General features: G+C 38.5%; 2 protein-coding genes across 5 annotated transcripts; one reads left to right on the plus strand and one right to left on the minus strand.

Annotated features, from left to right (window-relative positions):
• Position 1: 1 nt before the first annotated feature.
• Positions 2-17591, minus strand: tax1bp1b (Tax1 (human T-cell leukemia virus type I) binding protein 1b). 4 transcript variants are annotated; one of them, XM_079469329.1, is made up of 18 exons: positions 17397-17591; positions 15240-15436; positions 10005-10107; positions 9534-9724; positions 9296-9454; positions 8356-8504; positions 8081-8171; positions 7310-7495; positions 6774-7025; positions 6520-6678; positions 6370-6439; positions 6210-6268; positions 5950-6075; positions 3862-3948; positions 2775-2955; positions 1818-1969; positions 1373-1452; positions 2-1154 (listed from the first exon to the last, which is right to left on the minus strand). In XM_079469329.1, the coding sequence occupies exons 2-18, from the start codon at positions 15414-15416 to the stop codon at positions 959-961; spliced, it is 2418 nt and encodes an 805-aa protein (XP_079325455.1). In that variant the 5' UTR covers positions 15417-15436; positions 17397-17591; the 3' UTR covers positions 2-958. The 4 variants fall into 4 exon arrangements, with proteins under 4 accessions (XP_079325455.1, XP_079325453.1, XP_079325456.1 ...); XM_079469327.1 differs by having other exon boundaries at positions 6153-6268; positions 17397-17524; XM_079469330.1 differs by having other exon boundaries at positions 6520-6675; positions 17397-17512.
• Positions 17592-18327: 736 nt separating this feature from the next.
• On the plus strand, positions 18328-26560 carry hibadhb (3-hydroxyisobutyrate dehydrogenase b). Its single transcript, XM_079469385.1, has 8 exons — positions 18328-18437; positions 19273-19433; positions 19575-19684; positions 20444-20565; positions 23992-24125; positions 24500-24576; positions 24725-24881; positions 24992-26560. Exons 1-8 carry the CDS (start codon positions 18368-18370, stop codon positions 25148-25150), a joined length of 990 nt encoding a protein of 329 aa, XP_079325511.1. The 5' UTR covers positions 18328-18367; the 3' UTR covers positions 25151-26560.
• Positions 26561-27672: the final 1112 nt, after the last annotated feature.

The following is a 27672-nucleotide window of genomic DNA, read 5'->3' on the forward strand; positions in this document are numbered from 1 at the left end:
TACATATTTCTTCAAATGAATCTTTATTGGTTTAGATAAGGTATATAATACACACGCACACAAGATGGACCATATGTGTTTAACTAAATAAATGGAACAAAAAACGTTGTCATCCAGTGCACAGGTAACATGAGCATGCATGTGATGCACTTAATTTAAATTAAGTGAATTAAATAGATAAAGAAAAAAAGACTAACTTAGTTTTATTATCAAGGTTTGCCTTTAAAAGCGTATTCTAAAATAGATCATTTCATAAGAATCACCTTCTTAGATCATCACATACATGGCCCTGACAAGAGGAAGCTGTGCTCTGCAGGCACAGAGTAAAATATAAACCACCTGATTGAATCTATGGAGAGTTCTCACCAGAATGCTCAGCTTCCTTAAAGTCTTCTAAACCACCCAAACTGCTAATATGAGAGTAGTGAACATGAACAAATGGTGTGATCCTAATCACAGAAGTTATGCTTAAAGGGATAGTTCACCTAAAAATAAAAGTTCTATCATTTATTTGCCCTCATGTCATTCAAAACCTGTATGACTCTTCTTCTGTGGAACACAAAAGAAGAGAAATGATGGTTTTGTGTCTGTAAAATGACAGTCAATGGAAGCCATTGATGCTTGGTTACCAACCATCTTTAAAATATATTATTTTGCATTAGAAAATAATCCATGTTCGTAATGACATGAATGTGAAGAATTTTGGGGGTGAACTATCCCCTTGACTAAAACATAAGACATAAATAAAGACCCTAAAATACAAGCAATATCGCTCTCTCACTTGGAATTCATTAACAGTATACATCCTTCACTTTGCCCGTGTCTCAATAAAGAATGGCTTCTCTACAGGCGAATGCTCGAAGCTAATCATGCAGTTTTCAGTGGTTGTTAAACAGTAACACAAATGAGCTGAATGTGAAGCGGATAAGTATCTTCAGCCTCTCTGCCGGCGTCTTTGCTAGAAGTTTTGCAAGTTGCTGTCGAAGTGGGTGAGGACGTGTTTCTCGAAGAGCTGCTGATCGCAGTCGAGAGGAAACTGTTCGCTGCACATGGGGCAGATCTTCCAGTGGCTCTCCACGTGCTCCTCAAATTTAGACTGGTCGTAATTTGGAGGGAAGATGACTTCACAGAGCGGACAACGCTTCTGCTCCCCACTGCTCAGAGAGAGAAAAACAATGTAATGTAGCTTAAGAATGAGACATGAAAAACCATGCGTGCGTATGTGTGTGTGTGGTAGAACAATGTGTTCTGATGTAGTGTAAATGGGCGATGTGGGTGGGCCATTAGGCTAATGCACATTTTCGCACCATGAACGAGCCTCTGCAACATTCTGTTTTCTGATGTTGTGAGAAGTGTGTGTGTGTGTTGTTACCTGGGCTCAAAACAAAACGGCATCTGTCCTTCATTGAGGAATTCTGTGGGGTCAGTAGCTGTAGGCTGATCATTGGTTTGCTGAAGACAGAGGAAAAATCATTTGTACTTTTGTTGTGTGCTAACAATTCTTTAGTATGAACAGGCCTTTAGATGAGAAGTGTCTGTTTTATGGCCACTGACTGAAGCTCTTATGTGTTTTAGTTCAGTAAATCCACTGTTAGTCAAGCAAGGCTAATGAGACTGTTGGCTACAATGTGCAGTAGGGTAAGACCATCAGCACTTCCTTAATGACTCTGCTCGGAGTTAGCAGAGCTTTAATAACGGCAGCTAAGCTAAACCCTGCCGGAGGCCAACGCAACAGACCAAGCAAAAAGAAGATAAAAACAGACAGAATGGGAAGAGTTTATGTCCATGTGTAGTTCTTTTAGCGGTAATAAACTTACGGTTGCTTGTGGCTCCTCGGTTTCCTCCAGACCGTCGGGGCGGCTGAGGTTACGGGCAGGCTGTATGCAGACCACGTTGCTGTCCCAGGATGGAGGTCCGACTGGAGGGAATCGGGGCATCAGGTCATCAGAGAACTCTCCGTCGGCTCCATCTGTCAGGAAAGCAAATGTCTTTAATACCTGAACATCAAGATGGCTACGAAATCCTCAGGGACAAATAGAGCCTCTGAGAAAATTAAGAGACCATTTCAAATTTAAATTAAACAGCATTTCTAGATGTATAGTGGTCATTCCAGTCCAGTGTCTGTTGAACAAAATCAAACCTCAGGAGTGACAAAAAGTCATCCAACAGCAATGTGAAGGAATGACAGCATGACGAAAGAGACGCAAAAACTGTAATAAAAATCTATCTATTTCTAAATACAAATATTATTGTATTGCTTAAAAGTTAATATAAACGTGTTTTCTTTGCAGTATTTGAGGTCTGAACAAAAAACAGAGGAACTATTCTGTTATTTTGACCTATTTCTCCAGTTTTCTTTTTCTGCAAATACATGCAAATATAATTTTTATTTGGGAGAAATATTTTCAGTGGTTCAAAGAATGAAATAAAAAATATAATTTTACCAAAACACATACCTATAAATAGTCAATTCAGAAAAACTGAAAATATTTTGGAAATAATCTTTAAATAAATTCTGCAGTTGTATAACATACATGGGGTGCATGAGATTCATACGTTACAGTTATTTATGTAGCAGACACTTGATCCAAATTGTTGCACAAATGACAGCGCATTTAATATTTGATGATCATATGATGCTGTACTAGACTAGACGTAAGTCTTTTTAAATAATACTGATCATTAGTAAGAAAGGCCCTTACAACTTGTGTATAAATGATTCTCTTCATTTAGGACAGATGAATGAAATCAGTAGCTTTAAAGTAAGTAGATACCTCTGGAGTCAGTAGAAGAGTATGGGTTCCCAAACATCAGATCACTGGGACGCTGGGACACCAGCAGAGGAGATGGGTCATCCTGAGGGTAAGGCAGAGCGTACTGCAGGAAAACAGTCTGCACGTCCAGATTGTCTTCTTTTTGTCTTTCTTCTTCCTTGTTGACACTTCTCTGCACCTCCTAAAGCAACACAGAGAAAAGATCATGTCAATTACAATCTGAAGATAGGAATTATGTTGGAAAGGGATAGCTCACCCAAAAATGAAAATTCTATCATCATTTACTCCCCCTCTTGTCATATTAAACCTGTATGACTTTCTTTCTTCTGCAGAACACAAATTAAGACATTTCGAAGAACGTTGGTAACCGAACAACTTTGGACCCCATTGGCTTCCACTGTATGGACCAAGAACCAATGCGAGGCAACTGGTACCGCTATTGCTCGGTTACCAACATTCTTCGAAATATCTTCTTTTGTGTTTTGCAGAAGAAAGAAAGTCATACAGGATTGAAATGTATTTCTGGTCGACATTATGCTTAACTTCTATGTACCCCAGTACAGACCTGGTTGAAACCATTTGCTATCAAAAATGAACGTATTTAGAGCCAGGCATGATGTATAGACCATCACAGAGCCAGGTCCCATTTTCCATCCTTTTGTTTCCCTCCATCTTTGAGTCCAGACAATACATCACTTAGTGGCAGCGACGTGGAGTTAACTTGCCACCCTCACACAAACACTTTAATTAAGCCCTTCATTAAAACTCCTCTGCCTGTTCAAAGGCAGCCAGTGCTCTCTGCCTTTTATTGAAGTCTTCGGCAGGCGCCAATTTCATTTAGTCTCAACCTCAAATTGGGTCATTTTGCTGTTTGAGCATCAGGCTTTGTGTTGCACCTCGACTAAGCATCCCTCTCTGTGGTCCAGGGTAATTGAATGGAAAATAAGGACTCACTTGCACTGCTGGTCCAATTAGAGAGATATGTTAAACCCAAACCAGATTCGGAGAACCAAAAAAACAGCAAGGAAAACAACTGCAGCTTTAGATGCGCAGAAGACTATGGAAGATGAAAATGAAAGCAACGTACCATTTCTAATTTCTCTTTTTCTTTGGTCAAAGTGACAAGACTGTCCTTCAGCTCCTTGAGTTCTCTGCCTTTCTCGGCCACTTGGCTCTGCAATGTGAACATTAAGATAATCTTTAGGTGAGATAAAAACGTAACATTATTATTTATTCTTATCACCCTGCAAATTCTCGCCACTTGACTCGAGTCAGAAGAATTTGTTTATATTTAAGGAGTTTTGTACAGTAAGCCAGTGATACAACATAAACATGCCAAGTTTTCTAGAGTCACAAAGAGGTTCATTTTGTAATCATGACTTGTTAACAAATAAAAAGGCTTAAAATAGAGGGTTGAATTGAAATTATTGTATCATGAGCAGAAAAAGCTTACGTGATACGAGGGACATGAAGCTAGATTTTATTATTACATGGTGTACAGGAATACTTGATTCTGATTGGTCAGTTGCAACATTCCAAGGTAACAACCGCCCTCCCACATAACAGCAGTGAGTCTTGACTTTAGAAATGATTTACTATTTAAACATAAACATTTATTCATAACATATCCTTGTTGTCCTTCTGAAACCTTGGATGTCCAAATTCGTGTGGAATGACACTGACAACCCAATATTTTATTATTTAAAAAGCACAAAGTTGATATTTGCAAAATTATGTGACAAACACAAAGGATGAACAATAATAATGAGTTACGCCCACAAATTAAAAAAAAATCACAAAATGAGTAATACAAGGTTTCAGAAGGACAGCAGCGATATGCAAGATTATATTAATAGCCGATATAATACAATTACATGTCTGTCTTATTTGAAGCCCACATCATGTCTGAAAACCCATAGGAAACGTTTTTTTTCTTGCGGAAGGTTTGTATTTGCTTCTAGTCAGCTGATAAACTACTCCAACACAATATTTATTTCGTTTATTGAGTCCAGTAAAATGTACATCCAGGGGTATTCAATAACCAATGACCTAAAAAAAGCTTGCAAATTGACACTGATGTCTATGTCCTGTTGTGATTTGAGGGAATTATTTGTTTGGATGTAGTACCCTTCCTTTCTCTTTAGCAACAAGAAGGCTGCTCGCTTACATCTTGCTTGGCACGACTCTACTTGAGTCACGCACAACTTTAAAACTTTAGTCTGAAATCTACCGCTGATCTGCACATGACCCTACTGCTTAAACAGAACCGAGCGTCTCTCTCCGTCTCCTGCTGGGAAGGGAGGCAGCCAGCAGATGCATTATCTTGTCTTGATCCCGGGACTTCCAACTGTCCTTCCGCCAACATCCCCGTGTCTCATGTAAACAGCAGTAAAAGTCAGTCTCCTCAGTGACACGCTCATAAACCAGCCCCGTCGGTGTATGTGTGTTAATGCAATGATACCAGGCTTGAGTCAGAGCAGTCATAAACAGTGTGGATAGAAGACGGTACTAAGTTTGATGTTATCTATACACCTAAAGGACTGCTTATCGGTGATCATATTTGCCCATCTGTACTGATCAGATTCACTTTGTACCAAAAAACACAACCGAATAAAACCAAGTCCCAGATCTTGTCAAGTCAACATGAAACAGCATTAACAAACCGTTTTACTTCCGTAATCGGTTGCATTTCAGAATAAAACAAGATATTCACAAAAAAACTAAGGGCGGAAAAACAGGTGTTACCAGCTCAGAGTAAACTAAACTGGAAAGGATTGACGGATTGAAGGAGATGGATTGGTGTTTCTTAGGCAGAGCAAGTTATTACATGTTGATAAAACATTATCAATATTAACATTATTATGACTATTTGCACAAACCTCTTAATGATACCTCAAACCTCTTCTTTTACATTTAGTTCGATTGCCTGGTCCGAACCCTAGTTTAATGGCTCCCTTCCCCCGCTGGACTATATCCGTCGCTTATAACACATGAACACATTCAGTTCACATGAACTGCACCCCAGACTCCCTTTATAAGCACGGGTACAATTCGCAGGTGCTGTTCCCTCCGCAGGGAAAAAAACGTATCAATGACCATGTAACCATGTGACAGTTAAACAATCAACTGTGCCAAGATTGGTGTGTAAAACTCCCAACCACTAGGTTGCGCTGACCTTGTAGCGATCCTCCTCAGCAGCTAGCTGCATTCGAAGGCTCTCGTTGGCTTTTATCTGCTCTTTCAGCTTCACCTCCATCTTAGCGAGCTCATCGGTTATCAAGCTGCACCGATCTCTCTCCTCCTGCAAAGAGTACGCACACTTTTAGTATGTGTCTGTATGATCCAGTACATTAGACAACCAAAGATCAAGCTCCTTACGCTAAGCATTTGTTTGTATTTCCTGTATTTATCGCTTTTGTCCGGCTCCTTGCTTACAAATTTCAGCCTGCCTTGGATGATGGCATCGAGCACTGCGTCGGATGTACCTGGGCTTCCTGTTTGCAATGTTGGGAACAGACAGTGAGTCTATGCAACGGCCATGAAGAAAATGTCCTCCAACAAATGAAGGTTTTAGAATTGGATTATATGAATGTACCTGGTGCAGACGTCTCTGGACTGGCAGACAAAGGACCAGTTGCTGATTCGGAACCTGGACTTCTTTTCACCTGAGACACACAACATAGATTGGAGTCCAATAACACAAGACTGTCTGCGTGATAAAGTGAATAAATTGTATTTCACTTACTCCTTGCTGCTCAGAGAGCTTGGACACTTGTTTCTGTAGCTTCTGGCATTCCTTATATTTGTCTTTGTAGTGTTCGGCGGCCATTTGCAGTCTAAGCCGTAGATCTTCAATCTCTTTCTGCATTTCTGCTAAAGCTAAACCTTCCGACTCCTTACACTGCTGAGAAACAAAGAATGATTCAGTATTTATTCTTAATGGACATAATCTCAGCCTGGTCATTTAAAGATGTGTCAGTCAGATGAGCATCTCTTTACCTCTTCCTGCCGGGCTGAGTATTTCATCTCCTCCAGCTGCTTTTCCAGCTGGCTACACTCAGCTCGGGCCTCAGATTGTCCCTTCTTTAAGGACTCGACCTCCATACGCACCCGATAGAGCTCTGCCATGCCTCTGTCACGGGAGTTGGAGGAGTCCCGCAGCTCAGCCGATAACATGTTTACCTGCTGCAACGTGGCCTGCAATTGCTCTTCTTTCTGCCTTAGTTGTTCTCTAAGGGCCTTACTTTCCCCCTGATAACATACGCATAAACACTATGAGTATAAAGCAAAAAAATTCTACGTATTGATTTCTAATGAAAGACAATCCCATACACCTGCAACTGTTTAGAGATTCACATTCATGTTTTTGATCTCAAAAGGCATTTTGCCACTTTAATTGAAAGTGACCGGAAAATATGCCAAAATTGAGGGGGGTCAGGGAGATACCTGAAGTTGGACTTAAAATTGCAATAGTTTGGAGCACAAGTCTCACTAAAATGAATAAAATGTTAAGGAAAAGCTTGTTGCGTGTGTACCGATGGTGAACTATTGGCCATAAGCTGGCGGTGCTGGTTGTCTTTCTCTGCCAGGCAGGCATTGACTCTACTGAGCTCATCCTTCAGCTGAGCAATGGTGTTCTCCTTATTCACATCCACAGATTTCAACATCTGGAGCTCAGCACTAAGCTTAGTGTTCTCCAGCTCCCGGTTCTTCAGGTGAATCTGTATCAAACAGATAAATACACGATTCAAGTAGGCTGTATGCCTTTCTCTTTGTATCACTCCAGTGCGGTAACCTGAGCCCATGGCACATATAACACGCAGCGTGCACAAGCCAGCCCCAACCCCGGATGAGCCCCAATTATCTGCACACAATTCTACAAAGAGGTGTATTTCCTGGTGAGGAAGTATGCGAGCGAAACCTAATTATAATGCAGCAGTAACAGAGAACCCACTCTGCTCCACCCCCACCCTTCTCTTTCTCTGCCCCAGGCAGCTGCTATGAAGTGTGGGCCGGCTGTGTTTCCGTGGCTACAGCCCAGCGTTACCGCCCAGTTCCTGTGCCCGCCACAAGAAAGAAAGGATAGAGAGTGAGATAGATGGAGTGGGTGATGGAGTGAGTGATGAAGAATTACAAAGCGTGTGTTTGAGCAATTAGGAAAAAACAACTGTTACGTGGATTCAATGAGGGTCTGTTTTCCACTTATCCACTGACAAATACACAAACCTTTTGTAAAAGAAAGCCTTAAAGCTGACATCTGTTTAGTTGTTTGTATAAAACAAGGTATATAAGGTGACCGTCGTTACCTTATAAAGCTCCTTCTCATCTTTTTCATTCTTCAGCTGACACTCAAGAGCCTCTTTCTCCACAGTTATCTTCTTCACTCGATCCTTTAGGCTGTTGAATTAAAGCTGGCGTCAATCATTCAAAAAACAATCAACTTATCCAGAAAAATGATGTAAGGTATAATAATGTTCTCTAATTATTTAAACTCATTTCAAGACATGTACAACACAGTTCTGTGGTTTATAACCTTAAGCCCTGATTATGGCTTTAATGTTATTATGGTAAGAAATCGCACCAGTCTAGTTCAGTCTCTTTCTGCAGGCCTTTCTGAGTGACTCCAATCAGGTCCTCCTCTAACTGCAGGAGTCGTGCCGAATTCTCCTCCATCGTCCTTTTCACCACCTCTCTCTCCTCCTGCAAGCTCTGCGCAGAGAGCTGCAATTCCTGTGCGCACACAAACATAGAAAACACATTAGACATATACATTGACTTCTACAGCAGAAAGGATGAGAGCTAAAGAACAGATTGTTGGTTTTAAAGTTGTGATTGTGTGTGGTCTCTGAGAAATATGGAAAAGTAGGTCTCCAAAATCCTCTCCAGTTTCTTCTGCACTACCATTTCATGTGCAGAATTTTTTTGAATTATTTTAACAGCACATAAAATAACATATAAAAGCGCAGTCATAAAAGTAACAGCCAGAAATGGGTGTGCTTGTTTTCATCTTTAAACCAACTGCCTCAGAGCTGATACATTTATACTTTATGAAAAGTGACACTTAAAACGCAACAAATGACAATGATGCTAATGACAGCTGTGTCTGTAAAGCTGCAAATTATAATTATTATTATATTTTATGTGTCATATTTTGAATGGCCCTGAAGAGAGTCACTAGGGGGTGCTGACAGCCTGATAACATTATATTCTAAATACATTTATCATTAAAAACAATAAAACACTGTTGCCAAAACATCAATGAGGGTAGTTGACAAATATACTGCAAATGTGTCCTGTGTTGAGACGACAAACATCTAGAAAAAAATCTAACAATGAAGATAAATTCATCTTATGCTATTTTATATTATAAATATAAAAATATATCATAAAAAATAATTTATCATTAACAGTTTGTTTTCTTAATGTTTGCTGTAACACCATCAGACCAACTACCTATAAACAACTGAACAGCATGTATACAAACATTTAGAGTGTATAATAAAACAATAGCACGCTCTGACCTGCACATCTTTCCTGAGCTGTGCGCAGCTCTCTTGCTCCAGCTCATAGTCTTTCTGTAAACTATTCTTCTCTTCAATCAGATCATCCCTCTCTTTCTGCACCAGGTCCAGGTTCTCCAAGATTTCCTTCTTCTCCTGCAGAATTCGCTCCATCTTTTGCTGGGAAAGACAAAAAATTACATGTTTCACTGCAAAGGAAAACGTCTAAGAAACAAACAGCTGAGTTTGATCTCCTTACCTCCAGGTAACTGGCCTTGGTGGTGACGACCAAGATGTCTGATCCGCCTTCATCCTCCATCGTGAGCAATTCTTCCTCTGTGGGGCTGTTGGCCCGGAACTGGAATGGGGTGCTGGCCCCGCGGATCTCTCCCTTATGTGTAACATAACAGAACTGGTAGAACTCACTATCATCGTTCGGTACGTAGTAACCTGCACAGAACCCAAACATCAGGCAGATGTTCAGATAACAACTCAACAGCTTATTAGGCTTATACCACAGAAACCCTCTGTCCACACAAACATTTTTGTGACTGGACCACTCCAGTAAAACTGACCCATCAAACACATCAGTCTTCTAAAAGGAGGTGATAATATTTTCTATTTTATGACTATTGTTATAATTATCTGTCATTGCATATTAAATACACCTTCAAAGTGCCTTAGCTCCGACAAAATGAGTTTCAAATACACATTCATCATGTTCTTTTACCTTGGAAGACCACAGATCGGTTGACTGTGGTTCCCTCGGTGTAGTTCTCTGGATGAGGTGACCACAGGAACGTGTAGTAGTCACGAGCAGTGCTCCAGCCAACCTGTGAGGAAGACAGAGACCAAATATAAGAGACCATATCAAATATTCAACAGACACTTGACCGGAATGTCTGAATACATTTAGAAATGCTGATTTAATGAAATATCCTAATAACACGTGGTGCCAGTATCAGCTCAATGCAAAGTAAAAAAAGAATAGGCTTATATAAATACAGGCAAAACTATATTGTGAATCGCTAGTAAGAAAACGTTAAAATGCTTACACAGAGCTAAACAAAAAAAAAACACATTGAGAAAAAAATGGAACAGCATTTGGCAAATGTTAAGCTATAAAGTTGCTAAGTGTTTATGTGGTTGTCTCGCATACACAGACTAATAGGAAGACTGTAAATGCTTCATCAGCCTGCCGTGGTCTTGACCATTGCCTGACTCATTTTTCATACTGCTGAATTCTTTGGCAAATTATGGATTTTTCCCATCTCCACAAAGCCCAGCTAAAGTCTTTGGGAGTATAAAAAAACACTGTGTGTTTACAGGGGCAAGTGAAACTCGGCCTGGCTGCCACGTGTTTCTCGCCAAAGCCTCGTCAATATGTTCGGTTGAAGGAACGCGGCTACAACTCAGCCTTAACAGGAAAAAGAAAATAGGTGAAAATTTTATACATACTTCAGAATGGAAACCGAAATGTAATTATATGAATTTTATGTGTTGTTAACTGATGGCTGATGAGGGGGAGTACAGAAAATACATCCATAATTTCAGCCCTCCGTCATAAAACTGTCAAACAAAATCAGACTCACATCAGACTGCCTGCGTTTCCTAAAGTACACATGCACACATGCTATACAAGCCTACAACCTGCTATCGGCATCTATGCGGGAAATCTATAGCATCCTGGAAGCGACATTCGGTAACGCGAACACATGCAGTGAAAAATGCTAACTCACTACAGGAACTCTTATGTTAAAAAGCTGTCCGGCTGGTTTGCCCAAGCCATACAGCTGTCTTCGATGTCCACAATAACATTAGTGTTGCAGAAGTCCCCCGATTGCATGAGAGAGTTGCCTGAGGTGCTGGAGCAGTAAAGAGCAGGAAGCCATTAAAGGCATGGCCCATACGGAGTGTCATTACCGCCTGGACCAAACTCCACTCATTAGAGACGTTTGGGGTGAAGGACGGTAAAAATTAAGCCCCTGTGTGTCTCTCATTTAAGTCTGCGGAGGGAACAGCAACCAAATGGAGCAAAGATGGATGATCGACAGGCATGAGAAACTACGCAAAAACATTCCAGAACAAGAACAGCAGCATTTGTGAGAATAATGGATTGTGCACAGGTAACAATAAACATAAAAAGACAAGTAGTCATGATAATTAACTTAATAAGCCAATAAAAGTAATTTACTGAATTACTATTTTGGAGGGGGGTTAAATTGGAACAAGGTATAGAATTAGAAAAAATATATATATACTACTGTAAAAATTAATAAAGTTAATTAAAACTTTTGTTCTGAGTAAAAAAAACAACCCAAACAATATATAAAATATTATATTGTAATTCGAATAAAAATGATTTCATTATTTACTTTTGCAGTTTTGAAAACGTTCCCATCCATTCTGGACTGTATTTTTATTATTGTCATTTATTGATTCATTTTTGGTAATCTGGTTTGTATTTAGATCATTTAATAAATTGGCACAATTAACCAATATAACTCACAACCCTTCCAATTAAAATGTTTTTAAGATCACAAAAAGCATTTCAATCAAGTGACCCTAAACTTTGCAGAGGTATTGTATGTCCTATATTGTCCAATAAACGGAGCGGTTAAGAATGACAAGCACACTTTTCAAACACAACATTTCACAAAATAAAAACAGTAAAAAGAAAAGATCTACAGTTTGAGAAAATATCTAAAATAATTTGCTTTTAGCCAATTTATGCAATTACATTTCTAGATTTTAAGTTTTGGTTTCCAAAACCTTTTTGTTGTCTCTCTATATGACAAAGAGATTATTTCCACACAGAACAGCAGGAGATCTGTGTGTGAGAAAGTATCCAAATCTCTGATTCTACATGAAGCACTGACTTGGCTCATGACTCTTTCTGCGCTGGCTACATTGTGTATGGCGGCGCTATATATCAGAGAGCAGTACAGAGAGCAACTCCTACATTGACAGGATAATTATAAAGCAGTGTTCACCTTCACCACACTGAGTCTGATGGCGTGTTCTGACAATTCTAACCTAACATTCACAGCTTTTCCAACTAGAATCTTTCTGTAACCATTCCAACTTCAGAGGGCCACAGGCAGCATGCCTGCATCAACAAGAAACAATAGCCCTGTCATATAGAAGCACAAAAGCAAATGAGACGATACCTGATGTATTTCTTTTTCATAGCCATTAAAAATCCCCTACATAAGAGATTCAGTTAGTGGACATAGATGTCGGCACAGAAAACACTATATAATGTCAAATATAATGGTGAGAAACTGGATGTTTATTAGAAATTGTTCAAATCAGTGTTACACCACATTATTATTCCTATACACTGAACTATCAAAATATGTCATGGCATCTTTACCTTAATTCAAATTCCAGAACTGTTTGGTTCATGTAGAATCAATTAATCTCCTGAACACTAGGTGGCAATAATAGCTTTGTGACTACAGTAGACCTCCGGGCTAGTGACTCATGGAACAGGTCGTGCAATTTTCTGGTGTTTGGCACGACTGCCTTTCGTCTGTCAACAGAGACAGAGCCATGTCAAGATTTATGATCTCGTGCCATACATTGCCCGAGGTTATTCTGCGTCTCTAGGTGCAGACAAATGTGCGTCAACTGTTTGAAGGAACATGCCTTTTCTCCAAGGTATACGAAGGCACTGACATCAAATACATGACAATAAAGTAAATATGGTATTCAATCATAGAGCATTAACAAGATTCCAATTGGATTACAACTAGTTATAAAGAGGTTACTACTCAGTACCAGTACTGCAAGTAAAGAGAAGATTATCATTTCTGTACTGCATTCATTTTCTCTGCAGATATTCACGTGGCCATACTTGACATTAGCATAGTATGGTTTACATTTAAGCAGATTAAAGCCCAGAACCACGCATTTAGACTTGAATGGACTATTTACATGACATGTAAAGTTCCAAAACAAAATTTATTTAAAGTGATGTTAAAGGGATATTCCACCCACAAATTTAAATTCTGTCACGGATTACTTCCCGGACCTGTTGCTTCAAACCTGTATACATTTTGCTGTTCTGTTGACCACAAAGAAAGATATTTGGGGAAATGTTTGCAACTTCCATTTCTGGGACATCATTGACTATCATGGTATAGGAAAAATAAAAATGGATCCAAAACTGTTTGCTTTCCTAAATTCTTTAAAGTATCTCATTTTGTGTTCATCAGAACAAAGATATTTATACAGGTTTGGAACAACTTGAGGGTAAGGAAATCATGAGAGAATTTTCATTTTCGGGTGGAGTATCCCTTTAAAGGGCAAATAAGTAATCCAAAGGTTGAATAAACCAGTGTGATCAAGAATGCAGTTGCTACACAAACTCTAATTACTTTTAAAGTATGCATGCCATAAACATTGGAAACTCAAAAAAATGTAAAAGAAACTGGTGATTTCAGAGATTTAAACCAGACGGTCCGTAGACTCCAGAGATATTAACCCAGATCCAGAGATTTAGTTGTACCTGTTTCTCACAGGGGTTCTGTCCCGTTTAATCTTTAATCAAGAACATTTACGGCAAAGTGATAGAGCTGCTGAGAACCAGAAGCCTTCCTGAAAATCAGCCATAAAACTAAGTCTAGCCCACACTTTGATCTGGTCGGATGCGAGCGCTGACAGTGACTGCTTCCCCTCCAGCGCACCAACAGCAGATCTCTTTCCCCTTTTTTATTTCATGTCAAGGTACAGTCCACAACCATAACGTTACGTTTTATGTTCTCTCACCCAGCGGTAGCTGGGGAACTCCAGAAAGCAGAATGAGCCAAAATACCCCACTTATCCTGCCAACCCATGTATTTCATTCCCGTGCACACCGTCATGACCACACTCGCGCTCAACTGTGCTCCAGCATGATGAACCGCTTTGTGCCAACATAGTGGATTTTTCAAAGTACCAGAGGGTTGTAATATTTTATATGTTAAGGTGTTTTTCTCTGGTAAGCAAACAGCCAAAATCTTGTACAAACGCTTAAACCGCATTCTGGTATACAAGCCAGTAGTAAATGCGTGTGCCTGCATGATTAAAACCATGTAAGAGGACGAAACAGTGACTGAGATTTTCCTGGATATGATTCAATGGTTTCCCGAATAACATGAACAAGATATACTTACCGCATCAGTTCAAGGAGTCTTCATAGTTAAAAATACATTTCCTAATGAGCTGTCGATAAAAACAAATGCTTCAAAAACCGAAGCGGGCGATCATCTTAATGGTATACAGGGAAAAGAGAACTGACTGGGCGACATCCTAACTATGGCCTTATTTCACTGCGATCTTTGAGTTACTGTGCATAAAAAATGTATATCTTCTAAAATAACACCTACAACAAAAGCCGCCTCTCTGTCAAACCCACAGCGAAATCTGGCTCTGAAAAACTTTTACGGCAGGAAGCATTTAAATGACCAGCAGTAAATTCAACATGATTTATGGTAGGCAGTGATGGCAACAGCCCAAAAATAACCAAATATGACTTGCATATCGTGGAAACTGAAAAAGGGAATCAAAACATGACATCTAAGCCAGCAAGGATATCTTACATCAAAGACAACTGTATTGTTTATTTAACATGTACACTGTTGTTATCAGCTATGAACCCAAATAACCTACAGATGTTAAGACTGACTTAGCTCATGTGAACAGTATCCAGTAATAAACAAGAATTATTTAGAGATCAGCCATAAGAGCTACAGATCCAGATCTGTATGACGTGTAACGCACAAGTAAATCTATTAATGTTTGAGAATCATCAAACTGCGTTTCGAACCCATTTACTAAAATTGTTACAGTTTAAACTTTCTAAATATCTGTATCTAAATTTCTTCATATCTGTTTATATCTTAGGTAGAGGCTTTCTTTTCAATGGCAAATGCTGAAACAAAATAGCCGAAAATCAAATGAAAATTCTAGTTTTTTTCACCTTGAATATGCCGACCCAGTCCTTTGGATGTGGTGTAATGAACTGTGTGAGGGTGTAATGGCATTCTAATGCTGCATGGGGTAGGTAACTTTTCCCCACATTCTGAAAGATGACATGCGCAAAATTTGACGTTTCCATGGCACTGCTTGCTGCTGTCCCTTCTAGGAATAAAGCCATCTGTCTATCAACAGTTACCTCTGTGGAAAGACAAAAAAAGATGAGAAGTGAATGAGAGAAAGGACATTTCAGAAAGTATTCTGTGCAGACTATTCCACTTCCTACTCTACAGTCAACTTAAATAATCTCATTAATAGATGCCAGAAGAGATCATTTTGATTATTGCATAGCATTTTTCATATAACAGTGTCGTTGGATCAAACTTTGTTCTTGGTTCAGTCTCATTTACCTTCAGTTGCAATATGACCATTTCTGAACACTACATCTCCTGAGTCATACCTTATAAAAACCTTCACGCTTAACCGCTAAAATTTACAGCATCACACAGTTGTAATGCTTAAAAAATAAAAGTGTTTATTGGAATGAGGACTGAAGCCATAAGTAGGGTGTTTAACCAAATTTAGAAGTTTCGACATCAATAAAAATATGTGCTTTGTAATCTAAACAACAAATTATTTCGCAACTATTAGACTCTATTTATACAACAGAAAAACATGGAATGTACAAATCATTCAGGTTTGACTGAAACATTCCATGTTTCATATTCACTTGATGGTGATGAGTCAGTGTAAGCATCCATGAGAACGAACGCAGATGACCATTTTGGGATTTTCTCAGTTCAAGTGTCAAATGTTTTGTAATCATGGTGGTACATGCATTATTTAGCAAAGGTTATATAAAGTGGATTAGCCAGACTAAAGGGTGTGGACTTTGTTTGTTTTGTAAAAGGACTGTCGGATGCATTGCAAATTATTTGAGGAACACATCCTGTAAAAACATTATTTTAATATAGGCTTCCTTGACTACATGTTGTCTTCTTTAAAAGAATTGTTAGATGTCACACAAAACTTCAGTACTTTGTTGTATGATCAAATGTCTGTATGAGTCTAGCAAAGCAGGATTCTTGACCGTAGAAAGATAATATCACCACCGGCATTCAAAAACAGCTGCGCTGTACAAAAATAGATATCCTACTTTCTTTCACACAAATACATATTTCAGCAGATGAAAGAAAGAGAGAGAAAACTTTTGCTGAACGTTCATAAAACTGAGAAAGCCCGTGTCTTTTCGAAAAGGCAATCCCCTTCATCGAGTCCAAGAAATGACGTCACGTCTGACGTGTGTACAGACTTTTAAATCCTACAATCGCAAAATATTTTAATCTTATGTATAGAGGTTAATTTTTAACTCTGGAGTAATAAAACTACATTGATGGTGACTATCCAGTTATAACGTTTGTGACTCTAATCCATTAGATAATTCAAAGGTCATCGCCCCAAAAATAAATTGAACTTTGGTACACCTGTTCCTCATACCAATAGAAATGTGACATTAAATGTATAGTTATATATGACAGACCAATATGACCTTCCGTAACACGTCTGATTTTAGATAAATAAGTTACACAAATGTGTTTCTAATAGGCCTGTCGTTACTTTCTGCCACGGGCAGTAAAACAGTTCATTTGTATCGAGTAAAAAGATAACGTTAGATAGATTACGGTTTTACGAATCATATCTAACACCCTATACTGTCTGTGTATTATATATAAATATATATATAGTTAAACTCTATGTTCTTTACGTCTAACGTTAGTTTTCTATCTAAGCTAAGCTAATGGTGGCTATGTTAGATAGCTAGCGCTATTTAGCAATCTGGCTAAACAATAACAAACCGTAAAGTTACAATAATCAAAGCTTTTTGACTCGTGTCATTCGATAAGCGTTCAGCCCTCCCACAAATACAACATGTTTGATCGTATTGTTTCTAAACAAACACATCGGTTAATGTCTTAAGTCCAGTTAAAGAGCAAGGCCGAGAGATAAGTGGAATAGCCGTCATCCTACTCCCGGACCAACTATATTTCATTAAAAGGTCTTAAAATAACACGACAAGTAAGAAAAATGATATTATAGTCAGTATTGGTGGCATCTTAGCACATACATAATGTCAAAATAAAGAAAAAGACAAGTACAATACCTTATTTGCATGGCGAAGTGTCACAAAAAACCCAGAGCTGTTATTGACGCACTTTCAGTCCCAGGCAGCGCAAGTACAGCCCCGTCTGCGTGCGTGCGTGTGTGCGTGCGTGCGTGGTTTCCCGGAACAACAAGATAATAATAACAACATCAGACCATGCTCATTACATCCGCTTCAATATTCACTCATGCCTTCATGCCATTAGGAACATAACTTATATAATATAAGATAATATACTTAAGATATTATACCATACCATAACATAACATGCCATAAAATAACATAACATAACATAACATAACATAACATAACATAACATACCCAACCATAACATAATATACCATACCATACCATACCATACCATACCATACCATACCATACCATACCATACCCAACCATAACATAACATAACATAACATAACATAACATAACATAACATAACATAACATAACATAACATAACATAACATAACATAACATAACATAACATAACATAACATAACATAACATAACATACCCAACCATAACATAACATAACATAACATAACATAACATAACATAACATAACATAACATAACATAACATAACATAACATAACATTGAGCACGATTTGTGTGTTATTATAGATAAATAAAAAATAATGTAAGATAAATTTGGGTCCAATGAGATGTTTCTGTTGCATTTGCTTTGAATTTGACAAAAGCCTAAAATAAGTAAAGACAATTAAATGTTTAACTAAGAACTATTAATAAAACATGATTAAGAATAATTACCATATCTTTACACAAAAAAATCACATAAGCGTTCATTGTTGTAATGTAACATTGGACACATTCAGGATATCCCGCCTTCTCTTGAAAGCCATTGGATATACGATCGGAGCACATTGAATGAAACGTGTGGAAGAAAAATATGTCAATCATCAACCACCCAATGCCGTCACTTGTAAGTCGTAGGTCATAGCGAAGCAGTATGGCTGTTCTGTTAAGGGGCTCGCGTTGCCTAGTGGGAAAGTGGCACAACCATGTCAACGCGGTGCAGGGTAACATGTTTCTAATGTTCACTTTTATTATAATGTTTTTCTCTGTAGTTGTTATTGCGCGTGCACATTTGCAATGCTGGAAGCCTCTGATAGAATGCATTGGAAGCGCTCGGTAATAGCCATTAGGCTAAAGTCAAAGTCGTGTGGTCAGTCAGTCCGTAATACAAATAGACACAGTAGTCACGTTGTACAGAGCTGTTTTGCATTGAATTATGGGGGATTGCTATTTAGTTTTTATGGCCTTCAAGCCGTTGCGAGAGTGAAATTTGATCGAGCATCAGGTTCATGTCCAGATTGCTAATAGAAAATCTAATAGAAAAAAGATTTTTAAATACATCAAAACCAAAGAATACTACACTTGCGATGTGTGACATTTATATTCTTTGATATAAGAGATTGATCTTAATATGATTTTAATCTAAAGTATAGATGTTGATATACTTTTAAATCAAATCATCTATTCCGTCTCATGTCCTTGTAAATTCCTGACAAAGAGACATGCATTTTTAACACTGTCCACTTGTTTTTTAGTAATAGACCAATGCAGGACAGTGTAAGCCAATAAATCTGGCTGTTCTTAAGCCGTATTGTGCTCTTTATACGAAAAATTGATACGTTTATTGTGATTATTGTATGAAGATCAATCCCTCAGATTCCAGTCACAAGCGGTCACAGACAGCACATTGAGATCATGATGCTATTAGCTATTGTATCTTTGCTGACTGGTTATGAACAGATCGTTTGAGACAGGGCCAAGATCTCAGCTCTTAGGGTTTATGGATGTCATTGTGTTAAATGTCCGACATGAAACCCTAAATTTCGAAATGTCTCCTAGTCTCTATCAGGTCAATGGCCTCTAAAACCCAGGTGGGCTTCATTGGCCTGGGGAACATGGGAAACCCAATGGCAAAGAACCTCATAAAGCATGGATATCCAGTGATGGCCACGGATGTATTTCCAGAGTCCTGCAAAGAGCTACAGGAGCTTGGAGCTCAGGTCAGGATAACAGACATAAAACGGTGTCACTTTTGACCCATGGTTAACATCAGAGTGTACATGCTTTTAATGATTTAGTCTTGTGTTTACTCTTAATGTATGTTGACATTTTGTACTTGTTCTTTCTCTTTCCTGTCGCAGATTCTGGACAACCCTGCAGATGTGGCAGACAAGGCAGATCGCATCATCACAATGCTTCCATCTAGCCCTAATGTTATAGATGTGTATACAGGCCCAAATGGCATTCTAAAGTAAGGCTCTTTCCTGTTCTCGAGGCTATTGTTTTAATAATGGCCAAACATTCAATACTCAGCTTTTTTCTAAGTTAAAGTGATAGTCCCCCCCCCTCAAAAATGCTGTCATGATTTATTCACCATCTTGTTATTTCAAACCCGTGTGACTTTCTTTATTCAGCAGAACACAAAAGATGATATGTTGAAGAATGTTGTTAACTGGCCCTCATTCACCCGCATTGGTTTTATGTCCATACAATAGAAATGAAGGGCCAGTGCTGTTCGGTTACCAACATTCTTTAAAAATCTTCTTTTGTGTTTTGCATGAGAAAGAAAGTCATAAAGGTTTGAAATGACAAGAGGGTGCGTAAAATATGACAGTATTATCATTTTAGGGTGAACTATCACTTAATGAAACTTTGTAGTTTAGAGTACATAGACAGTTGGTGAAGTAGAGATGTGAATTCACAAGAACATCATTATTATTTTTCATTATGATAATCTTAAAATTATTGATCCATTCATTTATGTGAGAAACATCTTGCACTTTAGTGTTTAGTGAGTTTTCTGCCATCTGCTCGTATGATGACTGAATGCATTTAAGTATAAGTTGATGAATTGACATTTACTAAGTTTATTCGATTAAATTGATCAATTAATCAAACATTAATTTTTTTGTCAATAGCCCTAGTTTAAAGTGTTAAGATTTGTTTACAAATTTAATTTTGTCAGTAATTAAAGATATATCAAATGAAACCTGATGTTTTTACTCAACAGGAAAGTGAAAAAGGGATCTCTCCTCATTGATTCCAGCACTATTGATCCAGCTGTGTCCAAGGAGATGGCAGTTGCCGCAGAGAAAATGGGGGCTGTTTTCATGGATGCCCCAGTGTCTGGAGGTGAGAGCCTGAAGTGACAAAATCAAGAATTCTCGTTTCAACTTGATGTAATGGGCAACCAAATACCTGATGTGGGGGGTTGCAATGATAAGGAATAGGAAACCTGTCATGACTGCACACAAAGCACACGTGGAGCTGTAGATAACTAGTACATGTTTGCTATTTCATAAATCATGCTCATAGTTTGTTCTAGATACTGTGTTGCAGTAATGTAGTTTGGAGGTCTATATTAGAATTTAATCTGTTAAAAAATTGGGAGCAATCACAGTTTCTTTTGATAACATTGGAGGCGAAAATCTTCCCAAAAAGTAAAGTTGAATATGAGGACACACCATTTCTACCTTCATGAGACTGTCCGTCCGCTCTGCACTTGGTGATTTGCGGGTTTGTTGATAGCACTGAGTTTTATGACCAGTCTCATCTTGTCCATTTTCTTAATCCAGCCATTGGTGTGGACGATTTGAGTTATAGACGAAATCAAATGCCAGCATCTGGGAATTGATCCTGTGACCTGGAGATGGAAACAAGCGCTCAGTATCAGTGGTCCAATGGAGTGAACTCCGATGTATCATTTTTTATAAGCCTTTGTATAAGATCTATTCTCATGTAGCGGGAACTTTGACCACTTTCTTTGGCCAAGGCCCGCGTAAGAGGCCACTTGACTGACAGTTAAAGCAACTAATCAAGTTTTGTTTTGTGCCACGTCATGTTTAGAGGCGTGAAAATGTCCCCGCAGTAAAAAACTGATTTCACATTCACGAACGTGTCAAAAGGTAACAGCAACAACAACGATGAGTTTATGCTGTGATGTTCGCATACTTTTAAGAATTAGGTGTTTAGTTGATTGTGATGAACTCTTATTGCAACTGGTGGTAAGACGACAGCTTACTACTTTGAACAGAGGGCAGTTGACGACTTCGAATGGGCTGGAGTGTTTCCAGAAAGGTGTGCTGTTTGCATCAGACGTTCAGCCAGCGGTCTGAGGCTGAGACTATATAAAATCAGGCTCTGGTTAGATATTCCTGAGGTCTAAACTTTGAAAAACAAGCATTCATTATTACAATATTTCATCTTTTTTTTTAAATGAGTTGTTACAGATGCCCTTTATGCGTATTGTTTTTGGAATGTCATGGTCGAAACCTGTTTATTCTTTATTATCAACTCAAAAGTACACACTTCCATTACTTTATGTTCAGACATCCCATTTTTCCACAAGTCTTAATCCTGGTACCAGAACCATACCATTCCGTATCACTTTATTTGTCTCTTTATCTCTGACCGTTGCAGCACAATTCAGCATGTTAATGTCACCGTGAGCTAGTTAAATTAATTTGGCTGTTAAAAACTTCTCAAAACATGTAAGAATTGGTTTCCTCATCTGTCTAAAACGGATACAAATATGAAATGTCTATTTATTGCCATAATATACAGCAACAGACAAATTTGAGAGACCATTCAGAATTTTCATTTTAGCAGCATTTCTAGAGGTTTTTTGGTCATTACGGTCCAGTGTCTTTTAAACTTTAACAAAATCAAACCTCAGGGGTGACAAAGTGATTCAATAGTAATGTGAAAGACTGTCAGCATGACAAGACGCATAAAAACTGTGATAGAAATTGAGGTCACAATATTTTTTTGAAAATGACCTAAATACATGTACAAATATGACACATTTCTGCAAATAAATGCAAATAGAATTTGTATTTAATATAATTTTTTTATAAGAAATAGTTTGGGGCGATGCAACACGCGGCTTGTTCTAATGGGACTGCTGCGCCGCATCCAGTGTGGACAAAATGTCAAATTATAATGGGTTCCACTTCGTTTTATAGTCTTTTATCACATTGCGCCGCATCCGGTGTAGACACGGTGTGAAACTGAAATGAACACTCTTCCTAAACATTCCTATAAATAGTAAATTCTGAAAATAATAATGGTTTTAACATCAAGATGTAAACATAGCCATGCTGCAGCATGTTTATTTGTAGGCAGATTATGAATTTAAGAATTATTATGTAACTACGTCAGTAGAAATGCAGGCAGATCCTCCGGCTGAGCACAGTAGAACAGAAAGGGCTAAAGTTTTCCTCTTATGCCAATACTAAGCATGCCCTGACTTCTCCGTGCAGGATTGAGGTTTGCTTTGACTGAGGGGGGAGGATAAAACAGGACAGAGAATGTTTCACGGTGACGGAGTTTAATTTCCCCGCACACAGTTTGGACTGCATTTGAAACACTATTTTAAACCTAATAAGACCGGCTTTCTTTGAGCGTTTTTACGACGTAGTCCAGTAGATTAGTGGAGATTTATGTCTTTATAAATCCCACTGCACTGGATTAAAGCTATTCAGCTCTCCTCAATGAATTTGACTGGAGCAGATTAAAGCACAAGAGCCATTCCTGAATTAGTTCTTGATCTTCTGCGCCGTTTCCACATTTTAGTCATTTAAGTATGATTTGATTGACATGGCAAAGTGCGCAAATTTATATGTATATAATTTGTACTTCGTGTACTGACCCGTGTAAAGCTAAACTAATAAAATCTTATTTTACATATTTTTCCATGCGATTTGTTATGTTGCATGACTCAATATATTTTGAATGTCGAGACATCAATATTACTGGAATTGTCAAACAATATATGTATTAATGTACATATGCATACATGCAACATGTTTTCATGATCATTATCAGTGTGCGTCTCTTACAAAGTCTTAAGGTGTGAAAACCACCCCATGTTGTAATGTAACAAGAAATGTTTAACTCAGTCAGCAGCCCGCTTGCGCTTTATGGTGATCCTCCTTTGTAATCAGGAAGTTGTTCCCTCTAGTCTTTTGGGCACATAAAAAACAATGTGCTTCTAGTTTGCTTTCCTTAAATTGTTGCCTCTCCCAGTTCATATGCGTCAGTGGGGTTTGGCTAACATACCGCTGGACCAGCTCTTGGTTTTTGAAACGGTCATAAGAAATCCACAGAACTGCTCATTCTCTTTACTTAGACCCTCCAGACATTATTCCCAGCTCCATGTTAGCGCCTGTGAAGGAGGCTTAATGAAACACGAGCCACAACAAACCGGTCCTGACGTCATGCCTGTCTGTGTTCACAGCAGATGTTGAAGTGCTTGTGTATATATAGAACTTTCCCCTCTAACAGTAATTGCAGCATTTTGATTTTGAAGACGCAAAATTGCTGCAATGTTTTGTTCAGACAGCTTCAAACAGGTACGATGAATGCAACAACGAATGTTTGTAGTGGGGTTGTGTCTCCCGTTCATTCTAATTCTTTTATTTGTTCCCTTATTTACAGATATGCATTTAGTCATTTCCCCCTTACGAATTTTTGTTCCTGTTGTTATTGTCGTGCAGAACTCGTCCAATGGACCTGAAATTATTTGTTTGATCTGAATCGATGTCTTTACTTGCTCAGGTGTTGGTGCTGCCACTTCTGGTAAGCTCACCTTTATGGTGGGTGGGCCTGAGGAGGAGTTCAACGCGACCAAGGAGCTCCTGACCTGTATGGGCGGCAATGTTGTTTACTGCGGCCAGGTCGGCACAGGGCAGGTATGGATTGAATGTGCATTTAAATGCAGTTCTATTCTTTTAAAGGGAAAGTTCACCCAAAAATGAAAATTCTGTCATCATTTACTCAACCTCTTTTCATTCCAAACCTGTATAACTTTCTTCTGCAGAACACAAAAGGCGATATTTTATGACAACGGCGGTGCACAAAACAGTTCAAGTCAATGTACACTGTTGTTGTTCGGTTACATTCTTCAAAATATCTTCTTTTGTGTGCTGCAGACGAAATAGTCAAAAAGGTTTGAAATGAAAAGGTTGAGTAAATGATGACAGAATTTTCATTTTTGGGTGAACTATGCCTATTGTTATTATGCTATTTCACCGCAGATCATTGTACCTTTCTGGCTTGTTTGCAGGCAGCGAAAATCTGCAACAACATGCTGCTGGCCATTGGGATGATTGGAACAGCAGAGACCATGAACTTGGGCATCAGGTGCATTTTGCACTTCAAAATAATAATAGTTGTAAATAATTGGCTCAACTAACCAGATTTTCAGCACAATTATTTTCCTCTGGTTACAGATCACAGATTCCGCATTTTACTTTACACGCTTGAAAAATGATTTCTTTGTGCATGACAGATTAGGGCTTGACCCAAAACTTCTAGCCAAGATCTTGAACATGAGTTCTGGCCGCTGTTGGTCAAGCGATACATACAACCCTGTCCCGGGTGTGATGGAGGGAGTGCCCTCAGCAAACAACTATCAGGGCGGCTTTGGAACTACACTTATGGCTAAGGTTTGCACTTTTGTATTTTTCAGTTTCCCACAACACTTTCTCGGTTGTATTATAAACTATATAGTTGAAAGAAATTGATGATATAATGATTATCTGCCATTTACCCTTAGGATCTTGGACTTGCACAGAATACAGCAACCAACACAAAGACACCCGTGCCACTGGGCTCTCTAGCCCATCAGATTTACAGAATGATGTGTGCACGTGGCTACGCCAGCAAAGACTTCTCCTCTGTCTTTCAGTTCCTTCGTGAGGAGGAGGGACAGTAGATGTCAACACTATCTTCCCTTTTACAGCCTTACACAGCACTGCCTGCCTTGCACATGACCTGTCTTTTGAAAAAAAATAGACCAGTGTGATACGTTTGGCGTAAATGTGCTGTGAGACTGAATTGATGAATGAATACATGTCTGTATGAGAGAGCGTGTGTTAAGGGTTTATTTGACATCCCCAATGTTACACATGTAGTATCCACAGATCAACTTCTTACATGCTGTGAATTTTTAGACTTATTTTTCTGACTGTTATTACCGTTGAGGCTGTTTTGTAGACTAACAATAAGTTACTATGATGGAAATGCAGCATAATAGTTTTTGTCACAATGATGTTTTATTTGATCTTGAGGAACCACAAACACTGACCAGACCAGCCGTTACACTCCTTGAAAGCGTTTTAATAGTAAAAATCCTGTTTTCAGATGTTAATGTGGGGTCTGTTGGGTCGCAGTTCAGACTGTTAATTGTCTACATGTCATATTCATGTAAAAAAAGAACAATTAGGAATTAAAGGCCGGGAGAAATCTAGCTCTATTGTAAAAGTTTTGTGGAAAAAGAGCTTCAATTATACATAAATTGTATGGTTAACCCGGACATAGATGTGATATGGTCAGTGCTAAGATCAGGTCTGCCCATGTTTTTCTCGGTCAGCCCAATTAAACGTTCCTCTCCCGGAATCTGCATATTTTAAGGTCCACCAATAGGTAACCAGAGCTCTTTGGGTGCCCCCGCATGCTTCTTTCACAATTTAATGGAGTAAATTATGTAATAAAGAAGATGCACGTTGTAAGGGACAGGACTGTCTTCACAACATTTCACTCTCACTTAGTTTTTCTATTCGGTATTGTCCTGATGCTCTTCTCACTTACCGTATAGCTTTCCTCCCTCTGTCTGTTTGTATTCCTCCATGTCATTGTGACTCCTACAGTCCTTCTCTTTCTCCGGTCACACTCGATCTTGTCTCCTGGTTTCCAAAACAAGGGAAATTGAAGTCTGTTTCTGATCTACCTACGAAAGAGCTTCAGAGAGGCCACAATGAGAGAGGTCACATGATCACAGGACAAACCAATAAAAAGTCCATTAAGGACAAAGGCATGAGTGCTGTGTTGTTATCTAGTTGGCAGGTCTTACAAACAGGACCATGGGGGTGTAGCTAAGACATCACTAAAGCCTAATGTCCAATTCTGGTTTAATGCATGAAATGTAGTCACCGAAACATCAAAAGTCAGTTTCTGTGTCCGTCTTTGCTTCAAAAACGTTGTTTCTAGTCTTTAGCATGAACCTACCAAGTGTTTCAGTTTAACATCTATTGTCTTTTCCTCTCATTTTTTCGTTCGCTGCGGTCGCCAGGCGGCAGCAGCCATTACAGATGGGTTTGAGAAATAAACATTTATTGAACTAATGTAATAATAGTTTTATTTGTACCCTCGAAATGTGTATTTAACACGTCAAATGTTAATTACCTTCATTCAACACAGTGTACAGGCAAAAAGCCTTAATGTGTCCAAGTTATTCAACATCAAAGTCACACGCATTCCTTAGATTTACTAACAGTGTACATTTACGACAAATGAACTGTATTTTAGATATTAGCATCATTTTTTCAACAGCTAATTCATGCAAAACTCCGAATTAATGATGCCAATTTTGTTTCATTTCATTCAATTGTTTATTTCTTTTCAATTGTTTAGTTTATGAAATCACCCATTAGGACCTGCATTTCCAAGTTGAAGTGTCGCTTATCTCCCCGTGTTGTTGCCGCGTTAAATGACCGAGCAACAGCGCTCAAACCCCTATCAAACACATTCTCTGGTGTAGTCTAATTGTCTTCCTCGTGTGGTAGAAACGTCGGAACGTCCGATAGATGCAAATTCTGACACGAGCTCCAGGTGTGGTCGATATCCGAGTGTACTCGTATTTTCATCCTGCGTAATGTAATGGTAGGTTGTTTAATAATTACCTAACGAGAAAAAGCATGCCATCTGGGACCTGACTCTCTGCATCTCCAAAACAAGCATAACTATATGTCTGAGAAATAAAACCTAATGCAAACACTACACATTTAGCAGTGCGTAGTCATATTTAAGACGTTTTGCTATGTAAAACTGTGTTGCTAATCACTCGTAATAACCATACAATTAACTTGACAACGTTTCCAGTAAATACAACCTTTAAAATAAATAGTATAATGGTGTGTATTTGTGCAATATAGGCTGGAAAAAATATATAGTTAGGCCAGGATTTTTAAATATCGATTAATCGCATGTGTATAACAGAACGGTTAAAATGCACGGCTTCAATTAAAAAGTTTCCATTGCGATGGGGTTTAGATTTTATTTAAATCATTTGTATTTTTAATTGTGCCAAAGGCTTTGTATTAAATATTCCACCGCAGCCATGCAATATTTTCTTAGCCAAAATAAATGCAAAATTACAAATACAATTTTGAATAGATTCAGGTTTTGTTTCTGTAAATTCGTTAGGACACAAAAAAATGTGTTTGACAGGATTTTATC

Source organism: Barbatula barbatula (assembly GCF_947034865.1).
Source record: "Barbatula barbatula genome assembly, chromosome: 12".
Lineage (NCBI taxonomy): Eukaryota > Metazoa > Chordata > Actinopteri > Cypriniformes > Nemacheilidae > Barbatula > Barbatula barbatula.

Bases quoted from the DNA above. Each gene is read 5' to 3' on its own strand.
- tax1bp1b (XM_079469327.1), bottom strand. From the start codon at position 15,416: ATGGCTTTATTCCTAGAAGGGACAGCAGCAAGCAGTGCCATGGAAACG. The intron at 7,496-8,080 runs GTAACGACGGTC...TGTTTGATACAG, and splicing joins ATGAGAAGGAGCTTTATAAG to ATTCACCTGAAGAACCGGGA. The intron at 1,453-1,817 runs GTAAGTTTATTA...CTCTGTCTTCAG, and splicing joins CCGAGGAGCCACAAGCAACC to CAAACCAATGATCAGCCTAC.
- hibadhb (XM_079469385.1), top strand. From the start codon at position 18,368: ATGGCTGTTCTGTTAAGGGGCTCGCGTTGCCTAGTGGGAAAGTGGCAC. The intron at 20,566-23,991 runs GTGAGAGCCTGA...TTACTTGCTCAG, and splicing joins GGATGCCCCAGTGTCTGGAG to GTGTTGGTGCTGCCACTTCT. The intron at 24,577-24,724 runs GTGCATTTTGCA...TGTGCATGACAG, and splicing joins ACCATGAACTTGGGCATCAG to ATTAGGGCTTGACCCAAAAC.